Below are 23124 nucleotides of genomic sequence, written 5' to 3'. Positions count from 1 at the left end.
TTTATAACAAATTTTTTAATTATAGCATTTTAATGAAAACATACAGCTTCTTTCACATCCTCCTTCACCTTTAAGTGTAATTTAAAAGATGCAGTTCAAGGGGAAAGGATATGAGAACAAGAGCATGCTTATGGCAAAGAAGGGTAGCTGCCTTCTTGGGTTAGCTCTTCAGAAGGACTTCATGTTCCCAGCCTTTAAAAAAAAAATCTTTGGCTAAGGCGGAGAAAGACAAGTACCAAATGATTTCCCTCATTTTTGGAGTGTAACAATGAAGCAAAACTGAAGGAACAAAACAGCAGCAGACTCCAAGAAGGGACTAGTGGTTACTAAAGGGGAGGGGTGTGGGAGGGTGGTTAGGGTGATGGGGATTGAGGGGTATTATGTTTAGTACACATGGTGTGGCAGTGGTCACGGGAAAGACAGCATAGCACAGAGAAGGCAAACAGTGAATCTGTGGCATCTTACTACACTGATGGACACTGACTGCAATGGGGTATGGGAGGGGGACTTGATAATATGGGTGAATGTAGTAACCACAATGTTTTTCACGTGAAACCTTCATAAGAGTGTATATCAATGAAACCTTAATAAAAAAATCTTTGGCTAAAAAAATTTACAGCGTTCTAAAAAATTACACATTTGGGGCCTTCAGGAGAGTTCAGCGAAAGCACCAGGGCAGGAGAGAGGACAGGACTGCTTCCAAAGACAACTGGGGGAACTTTCAAGATTGCTGGCCTTCCTACTTTCCAGAGAGATTCTGAGCATCCAGTACAAAATTTATAAACTGAAACTCCACGTGTTTCTGACATACATGCCTTACTGGTGGCCACAGTAGGCAGTCCTTGAGGACAGAGAACACAGTAGACGAAGAGATTGCAAAGAGAGGGTTAAAAAGTTTCCTGGATCTAAATCTGGATAATACCTAGCTAGTTCTACACTACCACTGTAGGATTTTTGTTTTGAAAAAAGGGTTTATCATGGACTCTGTAACACAATCTTCATATTCTTTCTCTCAGCTCTAGTTTCTTTTCTGTTCTATTTCTAATTTAAGGTTGATTAAATTCATTTTTATGTCAGGGCAGAGATTCAAAAAGAATCCTTGTGTACAAGTCTCTTCTCTCATGAGATCTAAGACAAACTGGATAGTGTTGAGAATATCTCCAGCATAGTTTTAGTACAGATATTCTTATTCAGTTAGTTGTCATAAGCGTAATAGTTAATGTTTACTGAGTACCTACTCTGTGTCAGACACCTCACGTATTACATAGTATTGAATCTTAATCGTAACACTGACATCAGTGTCACTACCCCTTTTACAGATGAGGAAACAGAAGCACAGAAAGGTCATATATTTCACCTAAGATTATCTAGCCGGTAAACGGGGAGACCAGTCTTTGAACTCAGGCTACATGATTCCAGATCCCAACCTCTTAATTACCTCACCCTATTATCAAGGCATCTTAATAAATTCAGATTTGCTTTCTAATAGAAGTATTAACCCTCTTTAAAGAGATAAAATGGTCATTCCTCAAGGATGTAGTCAAGAGTATGACTATCCTTGATGAGCATTTCCTATCCCCAAGATGCTTTCTGGTAAAAGTGTTTTGCTGTGCATCTTATGATTACCTCACCAGCATTCACTCTACTGCCTCCCTACGAAGGAGCAGCCACATGTTTGGGATGCGATTGGCCTTACCTCCTACACATTTCCACAAATGGGCCCTGCTCATTAGTCCACGCATCCCATCTTCATTGACACATTAATTGGTTCAGGGACAGATTCACAACTCGTGTTGGCCAACTGAAGGAAGTGGAGTTCTGTTTAATGGTTGAAGACAAGGTCACTTAACTCCTGTGGCCTCATAATAAAGAGGCCCAATAAAGAATAAAGATAATCTTGGGAACTACAGGTAGCTACCCTGCTACCAGGAAAAAAAGCCAGCCTCAGGATAGTAAAGCTGGAGAAAGACCCAAGAAAATTAGAAACACAACTAGAGCACTAATGACATCGAGAACTTCTAGATAAAGCCATGGCTAAAGTCCAAAATTTCACGAGATTTGAGTTACGTGTGTCAATCAATTTCTTTTACAGTTAAGCAAGTTTGTTTTAGGTTTTCTGATACCTGCAAATGAAAGCATCCTAATTGATGCCAAGTACATTAACCATTAACCTCAACATTCAGTAAAAACTCTGTTTCAAATAAGATCACCAGAGCTAAAATCTAATACTATATATCCCTGATCATAAAATTATCTTTATAGAATTCTGAGTTATTGCTATAACCTCAACTTTTATTGAGGATTAACAGGAAAACTTTTTTCTATAAAACTAGTTATAGTTTATTATTCACTTAGCTGTTTAACAAGCTTTCTATCAAAATTTACATAAAAACACAGCACTATCATATGCCCAACTTTGTATGCCTAAAATAGTTTATGTTCAGCTCTAGCAGTTTGCACCAGTATAGAATTTCTAATATACATTTCCTACCAGCACTTTCATTATTTGACACTTATCTTTTAGTTCTCATTTTAAAAGGTTAGTATTTTAGTGTATCCAAAATATTCGTAGGCAGTGTGACCCTACATCACAGTTTATACTGCCATCTCAATGTGGCATCCTCTCTGGTTAGTGCCTGCTTTCATTCTCAAAAGTATCCTGTTTTGAATGATAAATTATGAATACCCTATTTATAAATTCAAACAGTAGTTTAAATGTGGTGGGAAGAAAATTCTATGTGTTGTTATTGCATTAAGCAAAAATTTTACTTGCAGAAACTTTGGTCATGAATCTAGCTCACGCATATCAATCACATCACCCATAAACTATGTAAAGATCTACTGAATGAATGGGTCCTTTCCCTCCCTTTTAAGGAGACATTCTAAGCTATCTTTTATCATAACATGATCAGGAATCTACAGATACAGCAATGGTAACCTCTCCCCAGTAAAGAACATGAATCACTTGCTTCCTACTCTCTGATATATCAGCATAGAAAAGAGACTGACTTTTCTCTTCTCTACCTCTCCTCAGCCAATGTTCTGTTCCAAAGGGAAAGGCTTTTCTTAGGTTTTGAAGAAAATCCACAAACACTGAAAGAATTAAAAATAAAATTTCTGAGACAAGTATTTTTAGATGAACTGGTAATATAAACAAGCAGAAGTTAAAAAGCCATCTATTTTCTAATTACTATGACTTTTCCTATAAGAAAACACATTTTAGGATGATTGCCTTATATTTATGTCCCTTCATATTTAAAAAAGTACATGAATTATAAACAGGGTGATTATATAACTAAGGAAAAACTCAAGATGCTTAAATAAAATCATACTTAATATAACAACACAAATTAAATAAAATTTAATTAGTAAAACAATGAGCTGATATAAAATATATTTACATTTACCAATTTGAAATAAATTTCCTCCTAATAAAATATCATTCAGATACATCTAAATTTACATCAGATAAAGAGAAAGTAATAGAAGCATTGTTCTTGTGTTTCTTAAGTTTTCTTGGTGGCTAACTGAATTCTTGCAGGATTTTATGTGATAGGATTGGGCAAAAGAAAATTACAGAATAGGATTCATTTCTTTCTTGGCTTGAATTTCACTGATTTAGGGTTTACATATTTTTGGGGTTTACTGTAATACTAATTTCCACCATTACTTAAATGAATGACAGAATCTTTCAAACAAAATCTTGTTATAATTCTCATAATGTGTCTAATTTACCAGCTAAACTTTAATAGCAGAGAGCTATAAGAATTTATTACTAAAATTGAATTTGTGACACTGATGATTCTTAAAAAGTATTACTTATACATACAAAATACACTTTGTAATATACCTATATATGTTGTAGTTAAGCTGCTATTTGCTAACACATAATACAGTAAAAACTCATTGATTAAAGATAAAAACCTTACTAACTTAAGTCAAGGAAAGAAAGATCTTTGATTAAAAAAAACCCTTCTCTTCTAGTCCTCTGTAAATGGAAGACTATTCAATTCTTACTTTATATTTTGGACAACTTTTTATTGTTGATGAAATGTTTCTGTATTTATTTGATAGTAACTTTCCCCTTCTCAAAGCAAGGGGTGTGTGGGTATGTTTGTGAGCACAGGCGTGCACATGTGCATGCACATATGCATGTGTAAATGAATTGAAAAATCAAGTCCAGACTTCACGTGCAGTTCTGAGTAAAAAAAAAAAAGTTAAAGATGCTGAATGCTGTTGCTTCCTATATTTCTGTACCTAGTTTTGCCACTCCTTTTTATTTCAATCCAACAAATACTTCTGGATATTTATTACTTGTAATGTACTATGTTAAGTGTTAAGAACACAAAAAGGAAAGAGAGAGGTAGAGTAGGAAAGAAAGAAGAAAAATAAAATTCACAGTCTCTGTTTTTATGAAGTTCAGAGTCTTGTAGAAAATGCAACTATGTACACCTACACACAGAAACCATAGCCATTTATACACACTGTTAAAAAAAACCAGTAAGTACGTGGGAATGCAGAAAACGGGGATAGCAGACACCAACTGGAATGCGGAGTGGCGGACAGGAGAAGGTTCCATTTTCTTCCTGGTTCGCAGCTGCATTAAGTTTTACAGGCTCAGAAGAATCCTGGCCTATGGCAGATACGGCATTTTAGGCAGAGGATGCTGCACGTAAAAACGGCATGAGATACAAAGGTGCCTAGCACATCTGGGCAACAACCTGCAGTGTGATGTAGTTCTCAGATGTCTGCCCAAAGGAGAACAGCTGAAAATGAAGCCAGAAAGTCAAACAAGAGTCTGACAATGAAAAAACTTGGCTGTCATTAAGGATGAGGCAGTCTGAAGGAGGTCCTGAAAAACTGATTGTATGTGTGAAACATCTAGGTTTAGGTTATCTCAATTACTGAATTGCCAATTCTGTTCTCAAAAACTTCTACTTTGATGTTGCCTACATCTGGAAATGTGCTTTTCCATTTTACCAAGAGCTCCACTACATTTCTATTCCCCTCTTCTATATTGTCAGTAAACAGATTTTTTACAAAAATAATGTGTGTGTATTGTGCTTCTTCAGGTTTAAACTCTCTGGAGCAAGAATAGTTTCTGGTGATTTTTTAAAATTGAGCCTTACTGTAGTGATTGGCATTCAAAAACATTGAATAATGATAAACAAAATATATGAAATACAACTTATTACTTAGATTACTTTCCTATTTTGATAATTTACCCATAAGTACTCTTCTTGCTGTGTAAGTACTTTCTGGTCCTTTAAGTTTTTATGTAAATAGTCAATCGGGATTTAAATTCAATGGACATGGAAACTACCGGAACTTCCCTATCCCTCTCCCTTCCTCGGTGTAATTGCACGGGGCACTGCACAGGGATGTATGGAGCCAGTCAGAGGATTCACAGTAGGAAGTGCACCCAGGCCACAACACCAGAGCTACCATCATCAGTCTGGCCCTAGAGAAATCCTCTGTCCCACAGTCACTGAAGTTTGAGATGGGTTCATTGAGACCTATCAATGCTACCTCCAAATAGTCTCAAAACCTAGTCGCTCATCTCCCTTCTGACTAGAGAACCACCTTGTTAATTTAAGTAAGCCATTCAGACCTTTTGTACTTGGGTTATTACCTCAGCCTCTAACTCATTCCCTGCTTCCAGTCTTCATACTATGGCCAGAATGACCTATTTAAAATACATGTCTCTTTGTCTTCCAACCAGCTCAAAATTCTTTAGTGCCTCTCTAAAAAGCATACAAACTCATTTCTTACCAAAGCATGTAAGACTCTTTAACAAATAATTTAATAAGAATATCAGTTTTAACATTTCAAAATCTTATCTCCTGCTGTTCAGTCTCTCAACACTACTATCTGTCACGAGTGTGTGTGTGTGTGTGTGTGTGTGTGTGTGTGTGTGTGTGTGTGTACAACCCCCACCCCTCCACCCCACCCCACTCCAGCCCCACACAATTCAAGAACTTAAACTGCACTAGAGCAAAGCTGGCAATAAATTATATAGTATATTAGGAGGTAATATGTGCTATGAAGAGAATACAAGTATAGAAGGAAGTAGGGTGGTCAGGGTAGGCCTTACGGGAAAGCAGAATTTGAGAAGAGACTGAAAAAGGTGAGGAGGTGGACCATGCAGTTATGTGCAGATAGCATGTTCCAGGCAGAAAAGAACATTCAGTGTGAGGGTCCTAAAATGGAAGTGTACCTAGGGTGCTCGTGGATTGTTAGATCAGTATGGTGGGAGCAGAGTGGCAGGGTGACCATGTCTTGGACTTGGATTTTATTCTGAAAAATATAGAGAGTGTTGCAAGTGACTTGTGAGTAGAGGAACTGCATGATTTGACAGATTTTAAAAGAACTGCTCTGGCTACTATGTTGACAACAGATTACAGTAGGGCAAGGGTGGAGCTGGAACTCAGCCAGGAGCCTACTGCAGTGATCCAGGTGACAAATAATGGCAGATCATGTGCGTGGTGAGAAATGGTCAGACTGTTGATGTGTATATTTTGAAGGTACAGTTATGTAAGATTTTTCTGACACATTGGATGTGGGTATGAGAGAGGATCAAGAATATAACTAAGTTTTTGGACCAAGAAAATGTGAGGACAGAATTAGCATTAACTCAGATGAGAGACTGCTGGTCGAGTAGGTTTTGGGGGAAAGACTGAGAGTTGAGTTTTTTACTTATTTAAAATGTCTATTGGACATTCAACCAGGCTTTTGCATATACTAGTTTGGAATTCAAATAAGAGGTCTGGGTTGAGGCTTCTGTTTGTCCTGCCTCAAACATTCCAGGCTTGCAGAACTTATGGCAGGACCCTAATGTTTTCCCCAAGTCTTTGTACTTACATGTCTCTGTTTAGAGTATTCTTACTCCTGTCATTTTTCACTTAGTAAAAAAAAAAAAAAGCCTTCAAGACTTATGTCACATATCACCTATTTCATGAAACTCACATGGTTATCATTTTCTGAGTCACCCAGTTTGCTTAAGTCAACTAAGTGAGATACGTAATGGCTGGTCTTTTAGCATACTCCAAAAGCTAAATAATCTTAATTTCTTTTTTGTTAAGAAAAAGGCAGCCATTTCATACACACAACAGGTGACTTGCCTAATCACATCATCAGAAATCTTTAGAAACCTTTAAGAAAATGAAGACCACATAAAAGTTCTCAGCAAGCAGCTCAGTAACCAGACTTTGCATTTTCCAATTTCAGTAGTTACTAGAAGAAGATAAATCTATAAAAGACTTGTATTATATATTACAAATGAGAAACAATGAGAGAAACATCTTCTGCCTATGTTCCAGTTTTTTATTTTATAAGAAATTCTGACTTTGATTGTCATCCTTTTATTTGCCCTGGGGAGGCATTTAAATCAGAGGAATTCTAGGAAAAGAAAACAGTCTCTTTGTCTCATTTGTAAGACAGGTTCTAATCTAATGGAGACAAGGGGGAAATTTTTAAAGATTATGTGAAATTTAGAGATGATCCAGCTCAACCAGCCTCTTTTATGGATGAGAACACTGATACCCAGAGAGGCTGCTGCTACCACTTGCACAGTGTGTTCTCAACTACCAGTTCTGTGTGGCTACAATCTGCTAAAATGTAAGCTCTAAAATGGAAGAGATTTTTGCTTGGTTTGTTCACTATTATTTCATATAGTAAGGGCTCACAGATGAACAAATTCACAATTCTAAACTACACAGGGTTGAAATATATTCAATATAGACTACAAAAAATATAGAAAACAATACATTTCTTCAGGGTTTAAAAAAATGCTTACTCTCTGAAAGCCACAAAATTTGAAGTATCAAGAATTTGAATCACTATCTTTAAATACTAATTACAAAATGTTGACCACATACAACAATGGAGGAAGACCCTAAAACAAAACCTCTAAAGTAATAAGTTTATAAAAAGTTTCCTGTAATCAAGAAAAAAGAATGATATTCTAGCAACTATACTTGGTTTATATAGCATTTTAGATAAATATTCATTATTATGGTAAAAGTATAGCTTTTGAAAATAAAACAGTAGAAAGATCTTACCACATGTCTTCAGTGAATTAAGATCGATAAGGATGACCAAACAAAGAAGTTTGAAAAGTTTGATTCCAGGTTATATTATCACAGTAGCTTAAAATACTCCCAAATAAAAAGTCCAGGTTCTGAAAGTTCCCTTGCCAAAAAAACTCTGTTATTGGTTTTTTTTCCAATTAAAGTATAATTGACATACACCTTTATATTAGTTTCAGGTATACAACATAATTGTATACATTGTAGAAAAATCACAGTAAGTCTAGTTAACATCCAGCACCAGACATAGTTACAAAATTTTTTGTCTTGTAATGAGAAATTTTAAGATCTACTCTCTTAGAAACTTTCAAATATGCAATACAGTATTATTAACTACAGTCATCATGCTGTGCATTACATCCCTAGGACTTATTTGTTTTATAACTAGAACTTTGTTCTTACTTAGTTTGAAGAGAACACTTTCAACAAATAACTATAGTTTTCAAGCAGTCAATAAGCAATCTAATATATGTATTCTGATCCCCAAAAGGAAATATCAGGTATTATTTTAAAGTTAAAAAATACCAACCTCTTTAACCTCATGTAGTTTTCACTGGCAGCAGGTCGGCATTCAGCTCTTTGTACCACTATTCCTTCCAACGAAAGCTTATCTGGAATGGAAAGAAAATAATTAACAAATATATTCAGAGATAACATTTATCAATTGCAAGACTGCATTCTGACACATTAACCACAGCCCTAATGATTACAATCAAATATAATAAATAATAAAAATTAAAGAAACAAAAGGACTACTTTAAAGTTAATAGCATCATCAGTCAGAATAGAGAAAACCTTATTCTTGGCTGTTAAAAAACTGGGCTCCTGTGAAGTTTGCTTATTGGGTAGCTGCAGCCCCTTGCCAATAACTGCTTTTATTTATTTTTTTAATAGAACAATTTTTTTAATTTTAATAACTAGAACGTAAATTTTTTATTCTTTGATTTTTATTGATATAAGAATTTAAGGTTATGAACTTTTTTTATTAAGGTATCATTGATGTTCAATCTTATGAAGGTTTCACATGAGCAACATTGTGGTTACTACATTCACCCATATTATCAAGTCCACCCCACATACCCCATTACAGTCACTATCCATCAGCGTAGTAAAATGAAATAACTCCTTTATACTCAGCTCTTTCATATACTCAAGAAGGTACCTTAAAAGGACATAAAACCAAATAAAAAAAATTTGAAGGGTGTGAAAGTTTTACCATTTTTGGTAGAGCGCTAACTTCTGAAAATACAGCTAGTCTAAACTACTAAATCAAAGGTAAAAGATTTGTGTGCACGTGTATACATACACATATGTATGCAAATAAAATTCTAAAATACGCTGGCTAGAACACCTAGCCTAGAAAATACTGAGAAACTGGGAAGGTCATTGTCTAAGTTATACCTTGCACTAGTTCTCCCTGTCAGTTGCTCTGACTTATATTTTACAGCAGAATTAATTTGGGTTTGTAGAAACTAGAGTTTTAAGTACTATGAATATCTGTCCAAACAGCAGGGCAATTTTTGCTACCATTAGTAAGAATTCTTATGACAACACTGACACAAAATTCAAGAGAAATAAAAAAGGGAAGCAAAAGTTAAGGACCTACTGTACGCCTACTGGGCACAAAGCATTATGGTAAAGTCATTTTGCAGACCTTATTTTACTTAGGAATACATATATGACTGCCCCATGATGTACAAGCTGTACTAGTCTGGAAATGTACACCTATGCTAAGGAGCAGTTATGGTTCAGTAATATTTCCATGAGAATCCACCAAGTTTTGAGAGAGATTCAGGAACTCCTCTGGCTCATCAGCAATGCGTTTATGATTCACCTCTTCAGGGTGCAGATTTCATGCATTCCAGCAACATTAACTAAATGCCTACTATGTGAAAGGCATCATCTAGGCATTTGGAATCAAAGATGATTAAGATACAGTACTATTTTCAAGAAGAATGTAGTTCACTGGGAGAGACAGGTAAGTAGACCAAAATAAAGAGTGCAGATAGAACTATACCTACATGATTTATACTAGAAAAATCTTTCTTATCATGACCATTCTTGATTTAGTCTCCAAAATATAGGAGACCTTATCATAGCCCCTAAGTACTAACTGCAAATTCACTGTGATTTAATAGTTGAGGAATCCCTCAGTGCAACATATGCAACAAATCTCAAATAGAGGCTGTCAGACGACGGGAAGAATAGTGATGAGAAGCAACCGACCTTATATTAACATATGCCAGGAAGGAAATAATAAGACCATAATTATTTCATATTAAGTTTAAACATCTAAAAATAATTTCTTCTTATTCATGAATTTAGTAAGATTAAGATTAAAATTTCAATTTCTTAAAACAAAAACCAACTTTATATTCAAGTCTTCTTCTCCACTAAAGCTGGAAGTTCTATTTAGAAAAATTCTTGTGACAACAGCAAGGTTTGGGTATATTTTTTGGGTATAAATTTGAAGTATAAAGTGTCTTAAGTGCATGAGAAAGTCCACTACTGGAAACATAAATTACTCTTTTTTTAAAAAAGAAAATAAACCTAAAATATCATCCCTGAAAAGAATTTAGTTAAATACCAGTGTGTTTATTCATGTTGAATATTAAAAGAGCTACCTTTTTAAAACTACACGTGAATGTTCTCCACGTATTTACCACTACCTGCTCCAGGTAGAGAGGCTGGCCTTATCTTTCAGCGAAGGTTTCTGCTGTCTGCGTGCTACATGAACTACCCGAAAGGGGAAGCGGCATCCAGAGCAGCTGCCATTTCAACTTGCCACCCTCTCACCACTGTTCTGCAATCAAGGTCACTCACACAAAGCAATGAAATTCCCTGCCCCAAAGCACAATTTCCTGTCCATCCCTATCCCCTTTTCAAACCTAAAATAGCTTTCAAATGCTTCTCAAGTGAAAAGTCTTAATCATCAGCAATGACATTTTCCACCAATTGGCTGCTCTTAAATAACACTACGCCTCTGTTCCCTAGTTCCCTTCTCTTAAACAAATTTGAAAAAGCAAATTTACTTACAGTACAGCCCTCTAAGCAAGATTTAAAGCCTTTCCATACTTTTTAAATCCTCACAGGAAAATGTTTTTATATTCTTTGCACTAAACCATGCTTCCTTTCTTCTTCAAAACACTGCGTAAGATTTCAAGGAAAGACATTAAATAGTACATGTTATTTTCAAAGCATATGAAAGCACCCACTTACACACCACTGTTGTTAATTACTGATCATACTCATTAATACAGGAACCCTTACTTAAACTACTTTGTTGGCTCAGTTTGAAAGACCATAAATATTTGAAAAATAATCCTTTTTTTCCCTCATACATTTATCAAATATTTACTGTGTTCCTTTTATGGAAGATAATGCAAAAGCACATCAAGAATATCAAAGATAAATGAAATGAAGTTCCCATCCTCAAAGAGCACAGAATCCAGTGTAACTATTCACACCTGGTTTGTGGCATATATTCCAAGTATTGAGGGCCCTCAAAGAGCTTTTGTTGTGTGGGTTTTAGCTACTGATACATCAGATCAGGAACTAAAACTGAGAAATATTTAGAAAATAGGTGTGAAAAACACAAAAAGTCTCGGTATTATGAAAACAGTTTTGATTTCACATATTCCTTGAAAGGGACTGAGGAAACCCTCTATCCAGTGATTTCCAGATCATATTTTGAGAGCTACTGTTCTAGGAGGATAAGACAGGTATATGACATTTTAATACACTAGAGGCACTTTTGATAGTCCTCCACTTAACCCATTTCTTGATTACCAAGATTCTCAATTCCCCTCCATGAAGTGTAGTGACAGATGCCCACAGCTTGCTATACACTAGTGGGTAGTTAAATAGGCTAATCTGTAGTACTCCCACACACTTGTGGCTCAAACTATTCTAGAACTTGTTTATGCTAGTTTTACTCCATTATAATTATGCAATTTGATGATATATTACATAATCCATTCATTATGAGTATGGGAAAGGGAAAGGGAGATGTTTCTATGCTTTGGTAAGACTTAATATACAGGTAAGTTGCTAAAAAATCTATCAAGTTAGGTATTGGAGAGAAAAGACTAGAAGAGAAACATAAAAATCTAAAAAGATTCTGCATTTGTATTGTTTCAGTGTCTTAAATTTTTGCTCCTTTTAAAAGAAACCAAAACTGAAAATCTAAACTAAATTATGGGTTTGATTTTCACATGACAGTGAAATCAGATGCTTAATCATCACCCTGTATGGAAAGCAAAGGCCTTTTCCTACATGTACATTGGTAACTAAATGCACATTTACAAGTTTTAAGATAATATGTTTAAGGCAGTAGGAATGCATATTAATATCACTTTATAATTCCATATCCTATGGGCTGTGGGATTCTAAGGTTTCAAGTAGAATTCATTAAGGGTTACTGGCATTATAAGACAGAGACACACACAGAATATTGGGACTGAAACACACACACAAATGTCCAGCTGGGGTCCAAGAAGAGCTTTGACAGAGAAAGCAGCATTTCAAGCTGCACCTTGAAAAATGGGTAGGATTTAGACTGAAAGGTGAAGCAGAAGGGCACTGAAGATGGTGGGAACAGTGTGGACAATGGCTTTCATCTCCTCTCTCTGTGTTTCTCCCTCTCTCACACTTGGAATTTTTAATTAAGGAACGCACACGAGGAATCCCTGGAAGGACATGGTCATGACAGCACTCTGCAGAGAGAACGTGTAAGCTCATCCTACTGCAAACCTTGGAATGGCTCAGTCTCCTTCCTTCCCTGGGTTTGGTCATCTGTTCAATTCTTCTTTGGATTCTGGGAAATATTCCAGAATCTTTCCTAAATTTCTTCCTCACTCCCTCCTCCCCTGCCCTCCCTTTTTTGCTATATTGGTTTGCTTACTGGTATCTGCTACTTGTAGCCAAATTAATCTTAGTGAGTATGAACACACACCTTTGGTGATGGTGGTTTCAGAAGAAAATTGAGAGAAACTTTTAAAGGTTAAGTACACAAAGAACATTATACAAAAAGAATTGAAGAGTTCTAGTTCTGATTCTGTCATTAAACAGTGGTGTTACTTTGGAGAAGTTATTTTGTGCTTCTGGGCCTCAGCAACTGTATAATGAAGTTACTGCGATCTCTGAGATGTCTTCCAGTTTTCTTTCACTAAAAATAAAAACAAAAACAAAAACAAAACTGGCCTTCCCTTCCAACTGGGGATGTTTTATAGTAAGATAATACTTTCTAAAAGACTTAGATAAAATTAAAATTTTTGTGTAGAAACTAGAGACAAAATGTTTTTGGAACAACAACAAAAAGCTGCCCAAGACATGAAAATATATAAACTTCTGCTCTACACTGGAACTTCCTATTCTTTATCTCAACTGAAATGTACTCTATGTTGAAGAACTCAAAAGAAATATCTGACTAACACTTTTTACAAGTTAAAGGCATGCTTAGTTTGAACAAGCTAAAGTATAAGCAAGCAGGAAGGGTGCTTATTAGCACTGGCATGTAATTCATGACAAGGTATGTTAGGAAGATGTTAGGCATCAGGAAGTTACAGGCATTCATTTTTACAAGATCACTCAGGATCCAGTTCAGTGCAGAGCACTTCCAATTCAAGTTAAAACACACAGAAGTGGGCTAGAACCACAGTTTTGGACTGCTCCTTGAGACTTGAAGATACCTTCCTGATTCTTGGATCACGTCTGTGTCTATCCTCTCTGGAAAAGGACTGAAGAAATAATATTTTCAACAGAGCAGGTGAATTATAAGGTAAACCATTTTTAATATTCCTCTAGTCTCTGTCTTCCTCATTTGAAACCTTTTCTAGTTGTTTCGCGTGTGGTTCACAGGGTAAAGTCTATCAGTATAAGCTACTTGGCATCTTAACAAACCAGTTAGGTTAACTTGCGATCCCTAATTTATTAAGAAGATGAGCCTGATTGTATTCAGATTTCTAAATTGATGTTCTGATCTTATTTAATCTTCAGAATTTTAGGAATAAAAGATCATGCTCCAGATTTCAGAGAACTTTTCAGGTTTAGCATTTGATTATGTACCTCAAAAGTAACAAATGAGCAACCATACAAATATTCCCCAGTTATCAGATTATGTAATATGTTATCTTGTAATAATATTCAAATTACACACATGCCTAATATGCTGGGAATTACCAATTTTAAACCAAACACTGAAGCCATAATTTGAGGACTACACTTAGGATTAAAAGACATCTCACTTCCTCATTTCTAGTATTGCTCGGCAGTTTTTCCCCTATGTACTGAAGAAAGAAGGTTGTATGTACATTCCTACACAGGAGATGTTGTAATGCAGATCAAAGAGTATCTGTGAATACTGGATCAGTTGCCCTGGAGTAGAAAAGAAAGTGGTTAGCTAAGATACAAAATCAAAGATGGAGGCCTTAAATGTGCAAAGGAATTGTTCTACCAGTCTACAGAGCCATAACCGACTTTTGATCAAAGAAATAACTTGGTGAATGAACACTTTAAAAACAAACATTTATATGTTTAATGTTTACAAAACAAGTTCACAAGTTATCATCCCTCCTGTACTTCAGACTACAGTCTCCTTTCTGTTTGTTATATAACAAATTTACATTGAATCAATACAAAAACCTCTTAAATGTAGATATAGCATGATATTGTGATGTTGTATCAACAGGTATAATCCCTAACCTCTCAACTGCTTTCAAGAATAAGAAGTTGAATAAAACCCAGAAATAAAACACAGCTTTATAAAAAAAAACATGACGTAATGCTGTCGTAATAATAAATGAAAAGGGGCAGGAAAATCATAATACTGTAATAATTTGTTTTAGTTAGACCTTCATCAAAGGGTGCAATCCATCTTTGGTTGTTGCACTTAAAATTAGGATTCAAAAACAATAGCAAGTCATTAAATGGATAAAAAGCAAATCTCTTCAGGAAAGATTACATCTCCTTGAGAGCAAGAACAGACTTTAACTATAGTGTTATAATTAAATAGTGCCCAACACTGTGCTTAAGGTAATGAGGGGTACAAAGGAAGAAAAATACAAAACGCTGTAGTTACAAAGACTGCAAAATAGTTGAGGGATACAGTATTAATTAAATACTTACAGATAATCCAATGGCACATATTTTTAAATCAACTGAGTATGATTCAAGTTACATTAATTTCACCTTTAGTAACTCCTGTTCTCTTCACCATGTTTAATGAATAATAGTAGTAACACCATACACTTAGTTTAGTTCTTTATGATTTCAAGATACTTTAACAGTGATCCTCAAATCTCCAGGGTAGAAATTATGTCCCATCATTAAGAACTCCTTTGACAAAAGTTCCCTGTCCTGAGCTAATCAATATCCTTAATATGGTGGTTCTTCAGCTGTGTATGATTGTTACAATCACCTGGGAAGCTTTCTAAAAAATATTAGTACCACTCCCAGAGATTCCACACTAACTGCCTTGTAGGAGCAAAAGGTTAGTGGTATTTTTACAACCCATCAGGCAACTCTACTATGCAGCAGCCAGGGTTAAGAACTGCTGCCATTATATTTCTCTCCCCACCCACCTTTTCCTCTCCTCGTATCACTAGTACTTTTATTTCCTGGTGGAAGTGGGTAAATAGGTCACAGAACAGCTCAAATATTTCACAAATCTAAGATACCATCAAGTGTAATATTCACCATCATTTCAGATGTCACTAAGTAAAGATGATATACTGCCATAAAACTTTTATAAGCCAATGGTTTTAAGACATACCCTGATTTCAGAAATGTTAAATGTGAAAAATGTGCAGTACAATAGAGCTCCCTATCACTAATCCATAACACTCTACTCCCTGGGACTAAGAAACTGTATTTGCCCCTGTGAAACATTGTATCTTGTCCTACTGTCCAGGTCCTCTTCTATTTCCTCCATCCCATCCCATCACTGAAGACACAAGAGAATCTAAAGAGAAGAAGATAATAGCAGACTAGTGGTAGGGGGCAGCATCTGGAAGCAGAGACCCTTTTAGTCACTGATTTCATAACCGTATTTATTACCTTTATACGTTTTCAAAATCATGTTCCTCATTTTGAGATTATAGATTGTGGCTATACATATCTTCTTCCTGAAGAGAAGGCAAAATTCCGTTTTGCCAAGCAGTATCACAAAAAGAGTTCTATACAATAATTTCATTGTTCATTTGATGGCTCATAGAAGCGCTTTGCCCATCTGGTCACAATAAAATTTCCAATGAATAATAATGCACAGGCTACACTTGAAAATAGAGAAGGAGCATTTTTTAAAAACTAAGAGACTTCGGCTGACAGAATTATAAAACACAGATTTCCCTGAAACACTCATCTCCTAAAGATTATTTAAAATATGAATTAATATGATTCATAAATTGCTCTCAAGATTACCTCTGTAATGAAAAGCAAAGAAATTTGGAAGGTAATTGTGCCTGAACTTCTCATTGAGTCTGCTTTATTTGTGTTCCTTTTGATACATATTGTTTCATTCTTTTCTACACTCCCCAAATGAGGCTTAAAAAAATCTGTCATCTAGCAAAGTTTGCTGGGCTTCTGTGAAGACTCAATTAAGTGCTGCAAAACATTTCCAAGTGTATTCATCTGACTGGACTCACCCTTCTACATTACTATCCTTCCAATTACATTACTATCACCTTCCTGCCATAGGTTGTATCCAATGAGTCCTACAAGGATTCAAGCATTCTGCACAGTTTGTTAGATAATGTGCTCGATCAGCTCCATAAGGTAGGTGATGTAGCACTTATACCAGTACAATCCCAGTACCAGACAATATCTAATGCAGACGAACTTCATATTTCAAAATGAAACTAAAGTTTTGGTATTCAAATAGAATTAGATTAACAGGGAAAAATCCTTGATTCTTAAAATATGTTACTACATTACATTATGCAGTTTATTTTTTATTTTTAACACACAAAGAGAGGCTAAAGTAAAATAATCATGACTGAATATTGAAATGAATGTACCTCACCTTGAATGCTACTAACAGGAGGTTATGAAGAAGCAGCAAGCTGCACACTGCAAAGGGGGAACTCGGCTTGTAAAAGATAAAGGAAGGTCAAGGCAAAGAGGAATCAAAGAACACGAAAGTCAGATGGCTAAGGGTTCACCACATTTTGGAAACTGAACAGATAAAGATATCAGCATGGAATCAGGTAGTTGGGCATCAAATTCAAGTAAGAAGATAGACATATATCAATAAGCTCAATAAAATGTGGGGAAGTGCAGGACAGAGATATAGTGCCAGATTTAAGTAAAATTTGACAGCTGCTTCTCTAGCTGTAGTTGCTTTTACTTTCTTTCTAATGTAATAGAACTAATCTTTTTAAGAGACAGGCATGAAAGCATGCAGATGAAAACACCGAAAAGATGGTGTAAAGGTGGAGCATGTGGAGACACAAGCACAGTGTTCTTATTAAAGGCAGCTCCTAAGATCATCTCTTACCCTTGAAAGGAGTATCTGAATTTCACAGAGGAGGGATATGTTGAGTTTAGAAAAATTATCAAATCTTGTATCTTCCAGCCAGGACAGATACCTTCTTGGTAAGGTTCAACTTCCTTCCATGGCATGGGAGTATCTCTGGCATATAAACTGAGTATCTCAAGCATATATTATGATGATATCTTGTGTCAATCATGGTGATGACAATGACCTCATTTCCCATCAGGAAATGGTTGGTAAGATAGGAATTCCTCCAACTGGTCTGGAATAGCTTGCTTAATGCATATACTGGAAGATTAGCATCTTCCATACAGTGTAAGGTTTTGCTAGAATATGGTTAGGCATTGGCCCTAACCAATGGATACACTCATACCAAGAACCTGACAATGACATTGTTTAAATCTTCTAAGCTAGCTAAAGGACTCTTTTATTGGTGTGATTACAGATGTCAAAGATAGAGGTGATCTACTCTAATAAAGGGCTAAGGTACCGAGTAGTAAACAGGGGGTATCTTTCAGCCTGCAAAGAATATGAAATCCTCACATCTAAGGGTCAATCTTAGTGAGCTAATCTTTGCCATGTGGATTAAGCTCTTCTTAAACTGCTGCACTGATTAATTCCAGTTTGTATGCAGAGTGAGTTAGAGAAACATAGTCACATAAACCATGTTTCCCTTGGCACAGGTACTGAAGCACCATTTTTATAGATTTAGGGCAGTGTGGACCTGAGGAGCACTACTTAGGACAAGCTCTCTCCACCCTCCAGGCCCTCAGGGAGGTAAATGCAAACTTAGAACAGCCTAAAAAGAAGATAACTTGTTTTTTTCTCCTAAGGAGCCTGTGTACCACAACAGGCAGCAGCGATCAACAACCTTCTGTAAACCACTATTGTCTTGCTTTAGTGGAGAAAACTGTAGAGTAATGGACAGAAGGAGGCGCCTACTGGGTGTCATTTTTCTTTTTTAAGACTGCACATTGGGAACAACAGAACACAAAAAGTTCTATGGATTCATATCTGCTTCTAGTCAGACACTAAAATGAGGCTTCTGTTACACTATTGTTGTCAGGCCGTGAGTGGTCAGCTTTGCAGAAGACAAGAACACCAGAGTGATGTCTAGAGTGAGAAAAAGCGATGAGGGTTACAGGCATATAATGGGGTGGTTCAGAATCTGTCAAGGCAAGCCACAGAAACAAAAAACACACATTGTAGTTATACAAAGCGGGCAGCAGAAAGCAGAAGAGAGAGCGTTAGCCAAGTGTAAGGCAGCCCTGGAGTGATGGCTGAAGTGGTCAGTGGTCCAACTTCCAGCAGTCATGCTTCCCATCCCCATCTCGTGCAAGCCCATTCTACAGTAGCATTAGCTTTGCCTCCCTATAAAAGCATCTACAAATGGGCCAAACAAGGTGTTAGTCCAAGCAGACCTAGCATTGCATAGCATTTAACTGTATTACTTTATTTAAACATATAAAGAAAATTCCAGCATGGTCTCCACCACTGCACTACAGTTATATTGATTTTATGTCCTGCCTTTATTAATTTTGCTATTATATGGTGCTACTCATGTGCACTATTAACATAAGAATTTCATGAATACATTTATGAAGTGGCACCCCCCCAAAATATTTATTCAATATTTTTTAACAAGTAATATCCACTAAAAAGACCTAATTCCAAAAAAACCACAAAACTGAGTATGAGTAAATTCTTTATTTAAATATGCGAGACTGAGAGGAAGTTTTAGTCCAAGTGTTGACTTACCATTAACAAGCTATAAAGTTCTAGATAAAACACTAAGAACTCTCTAGAATGCAATTTTATCTTAGGTAAAATGAGGAGGTTGAATTTCATGGCCCCTAAGTAAAAACTCAGTTCTAAAAATGTTGTACCTTAGATTTCTAGTTTAATTTCAATGATGCATGAATATTAAATCCAAAATCAGCTATACTTGAGGATACTAGTTTTCTGTATCTGAAGAAAAATCTTATATGTTTTGGAGAAGATAAAAGGTAAGCATTTTTTAAAAGAATCTGCTCCTTTATCTCTTAAATAAATATTTTAGTTGAATAACTTAAAAATACCTCTAATGTAATAGAAATATAAATAAATCATTTTAATATTAAATCTAGTCTAATTCTGAGAACAAATATAATTCCTCAGAATAATTAAGCAGACAGACTAGTCAAATAGCATATAGGGGACAAAGTCACATTTCTTACCACTGGGCTTTTAAATTCTAGACATTAAAGCTCAGAACCCTAAAATGCTTTGGAGGGCAATTTACAAGGAAAGAAAGGTAAAAACAAAGGAAGGGAGAAAGACATCACACTCAACACTGTCCAGCTCCCAAGATTAAAAACAAAAAGCTTATTAGGCTTTGGACCTTTGGGAACGTGGAAACACCACTACCACCCAGCTCAGTTTCCCCACGACACTGTTTGCAGTAGGTGCTTTTATCCGCCCCTTTTACTTTCCCAAACACAGCGCATGTGCGCGCGCAACACACACCACATGCGCACACAGACACACACACCCAACCCTATAGTGTTTTTTTACAGCAATCCAAGTGTTTGTTCCGCACCAAAGGAGGTTTAGGATAAAACAAGCTTACGGATTTTCCACAGGAAAGCTTAATTTAAAAAAAAAATGTAAATGATTACTGCAAAGCCTGTATTTTGAATTTTTGCCCTCATGGTAAAAAACAAAATAACAGAATATTTTAACAATAAAGTTAAGAACATTAAGTAAATTTCTTCTCATTTACTAAAGATCTCCAAATCAGAATCACATGCAAATCCAATTAAATTCAGTGCAATGCCACAAATAACAGGTTTAAATGTTCTCATTCAGGTCCTTAAAATGACTACTCCACTGTGAAACGTGTGACTTTTATAGGAAGGAAAATTCTATATACCTAGTTCCTTTTTCCTTAGCTTTCCTATTTATGCTTCACTTTAAATAATGCTATTAATTTAATATACATTAAATTAACATTCATATTCATTTAATATACATTATTCTCCAAATGATTACAGTATTATTCAATATTAAGCCTGCCTGATTAAGTAATAATGAAACATTTAGAAATGGATAAAAAATGGGGAATTAAACATTTATAATTGCTTAACTGCCAAGAGGAAATTCACTTATACTTCAAAGAATATACATGAAAATCTTTCACAACAAATTCCTTCCCTGATACAGTTAAATGCAAATGATCTTTTTTTCCATCTTACTCCAGAAAGCCCCTGCCTACATAGCTGCCACGCCACCTACTGCAAAACCGAGCTGACAGCGCAGGCGATGCTGCCAGCATTTTCATTCCATCACCAGGCTGGGCTGAATAAAGGCGTGTTTGTGTGGTAGTGTTTCTTTTTTAAAAATCTCAAAGCTGAGAAGAACAAGCTGAAATAGCATTTTCAAAAATGGAGCGTAAAATAAACAGAAGAGACAAAGAAAAGGAGTATGAAGGGAAACACAACAGCTTGGAAGATGCTGACCAAGGAAAGAACTGCAAATCCACACTGATCACCCTCAACGTTGGTGGATATCTATACATTACTCAAAAACAAACACTGACCAAGTACCCAGACACTTTTCTTGAAGGTATAGTAAATGGAAAAATTCTCTGCCCGTTTGATGCCGATGGTCATTATTTCATAGACAGGGATGGGCTCCTTTTCAGGCACGTCCTAAACTTCCTACGAAATGGAGAACTTCTACTGCCTGAAGGGTTTCGAGAAAATCAACTTCTTGCACAAGAAGCAGAATTCTTTCAGATCAAGGGACTGGCGGAGGAAGTGAAATCCAGGTGGGAAAAAGAACAGCTAACACCCAGAGAGACTACTTTCTTGGAAATAACCGATAACCATGATCGCTCACAAGGACTGAGAATCTTCTGTAATGCTCCTGATTTTATAACAAAAATAAAATCTCGCATTGTTCTGGTGTCCAAAAGCAGGCTGGATGGATTTCCAGAGGAGTTTTCAGTATCATCAAATATCATTCAATTTAAATACTTCATAAAGTCTGAAAATGGCACTCGGCTTGTACTAAAGGAAGACAACACCTTTGTCTGTACCTTGGAAACTCTTAAGTTTGAGGCTATAATGATGGCCTTAAAGTGTGGTTTTAGGCTACTGACCAGCCTGGATTGTTCCAAAGGGTCAATTGTTCACAGCGATGCACTTCATTTTATCAAGTAATTACCTGTGTCACGAAGAAAGGCAACAAGCATGCAGCCAGCAAGCTTCGGCAAACCACAGCATCAAAGGCATCCCAAACAATGTGCTCAGCTAGCTCTGTACTCAGAGCCCTGCTGCTAATCAATTACTGTGAGCTAATGGTATGTAAACTCTATCGCTAAAGATGTCTTCTAGGGTGTTCCTGCTGATCAGACTCTTACATTTACATGAAAAAGTGATCTTCTATATCTTATAAATAAAGACTGGATGCTTTTGCTATTTGTTTATTTTTCCGTAAGCTGTCTTTCAATCAGAATGTCTTAGGTACTTGGACAATGAACAAGCATGTACATTATCTATCTTTCATTTAAATAAATGGTAATAAAAAATATTTTAAGGGGCTATAAGATTAAAAATCCTTTCTATTTATTCAAAAATCTACAAAGAAACTGAACGGGTAAAATTAACCATTGAGAATAAAACAGATGTGCAGATCTGCTAAAACAGAGCTATAGTGAAACAAATGAGATTGTAAGCAGGTATTAAAGCTATTGATTTAATTTTTAATAGTAGGCACCTAATGCTTATTCATAGTTCCTGTATTTCTTATTAGAATTATAGTTGAAAGCTAACATATTGCTGAAAATTTCTAGAAAACTGCTTAATGACAATAAAAAAATAAAAGCTCTACTAGCTTCTTTGCTTGTATTAATAATTATAATAAAAAGTTACATGTTATTTTAAAACAAACAGTACCACTTGATGATTTCACACAGCATTATTGATGCAGTCAATTGGCAGGTTACAGTAACCCTGCCTGTTCTTGTGGCAAAAATCAGCAAATTCATCTCTTTGCAGGCTGAGCTCCAACACAACATGGGTAACTTAGTCTCAACAAAGTATGTGATATTAAAATAATAAAGGAATTCATGTTCAGGATCACCCTAAAAATCTATTCATTTTTCAAGCTCAAAGTCACTAAACATTATTTATATGAAAGAACTTTATACTTTTCAGTACTTATTTTGATGCTAAATCTCAGACGTGAGTTAATTTTTTTACTTCATGCTAAAGAAAGTTATCCTTTGATATTAATTTTTATATATGGTTGTCTTAATAAAATAGTCTAGAAACTTAGCCCTAAATGTGAGTGCATTTTTTTCCTCCCAAGAACAGCTAAATTATTTTGATATCACTTACTTCTTTTGGATTCTAAGAACAAATTACAAGCTAAATTTGCTCCTTTAAAATGTAATAATTAAAAATGGTAACTACATCTTAATTTTAAAAAGCTTCAACAGAAGAGTTTTGAAAATCTTGACTGAGCTTAAATAAATTAGCATATATGCCAGAAGTTTGCTTACAC

At 35.7% G+C, this 23124-nt stretch overlaps 2 protein-coding genes across 2 annotated transcripts in view; one reads left to right on the top strand and one right to left on the bottom strand.

The window, feature by feature from the left end:
* The window catches only part of GTF2F2 (general transcription factor IIF subunit 2), a 194930-nt gene that overhangs the window by 76452 nt on the left and 95354 nt on the right, over positions 1–23124 (bottom strand). The window contains exon 5 of the mRNA XM_037002115.2: positions 8617–8698. Within this exon, the coding sequence (XP_036858010.1) occupies positions 8617–8698 (82 nt within the window). The remainder of the gene's footprint in view (positions 1–8616; positions 8699–23124) is intronic.
* Positions 13547–22155, top strand: KCTD4 (potassium channel tetramerization domain containing 4). The gene is made up of 2 exons (XM_017661972.3): positions 13547–13866; positions 20816–22155. The coding sequence occupies exon 2, from the start codon at positions 21000–21002 to the stop codon at positions 21777–21779; it is 780 nt and encodes a 259-aa protein (XP_017517461.1). The 5' UTR covers positions 13547–13866; positions 20816–20999; the 3' UTR covers positions 21780–22155.

This window comes from Manis javanica, chromosome 9 (assembly GCF_040802235.1).
Source record: "Manis javanica isolate MJ-LG chromosome 9, MJ_LKY, whole genome shotgun sequence".
In the NCBI taxonomy this organism is placed as follows: Eukaryota; Metazoa; Chordata; class Mammalia; order Pholidota; family Manidae; genus Manis; species Manis javanica.
Note: the sequence above shows the minus strand (reverse complement) of the source record. Positions and strands in the feature narration are given on the sequence as shown.

What these genes read in the sequence shown, in the direction of transcription:
- KCTD4 (XM_017661972.3), top strand. Translation starts at nt 21,000, where the DNA reads ATGGAGCGTAAAATAAACAGAAGAGACAAAGAAAAGGAGTATGAAGGG.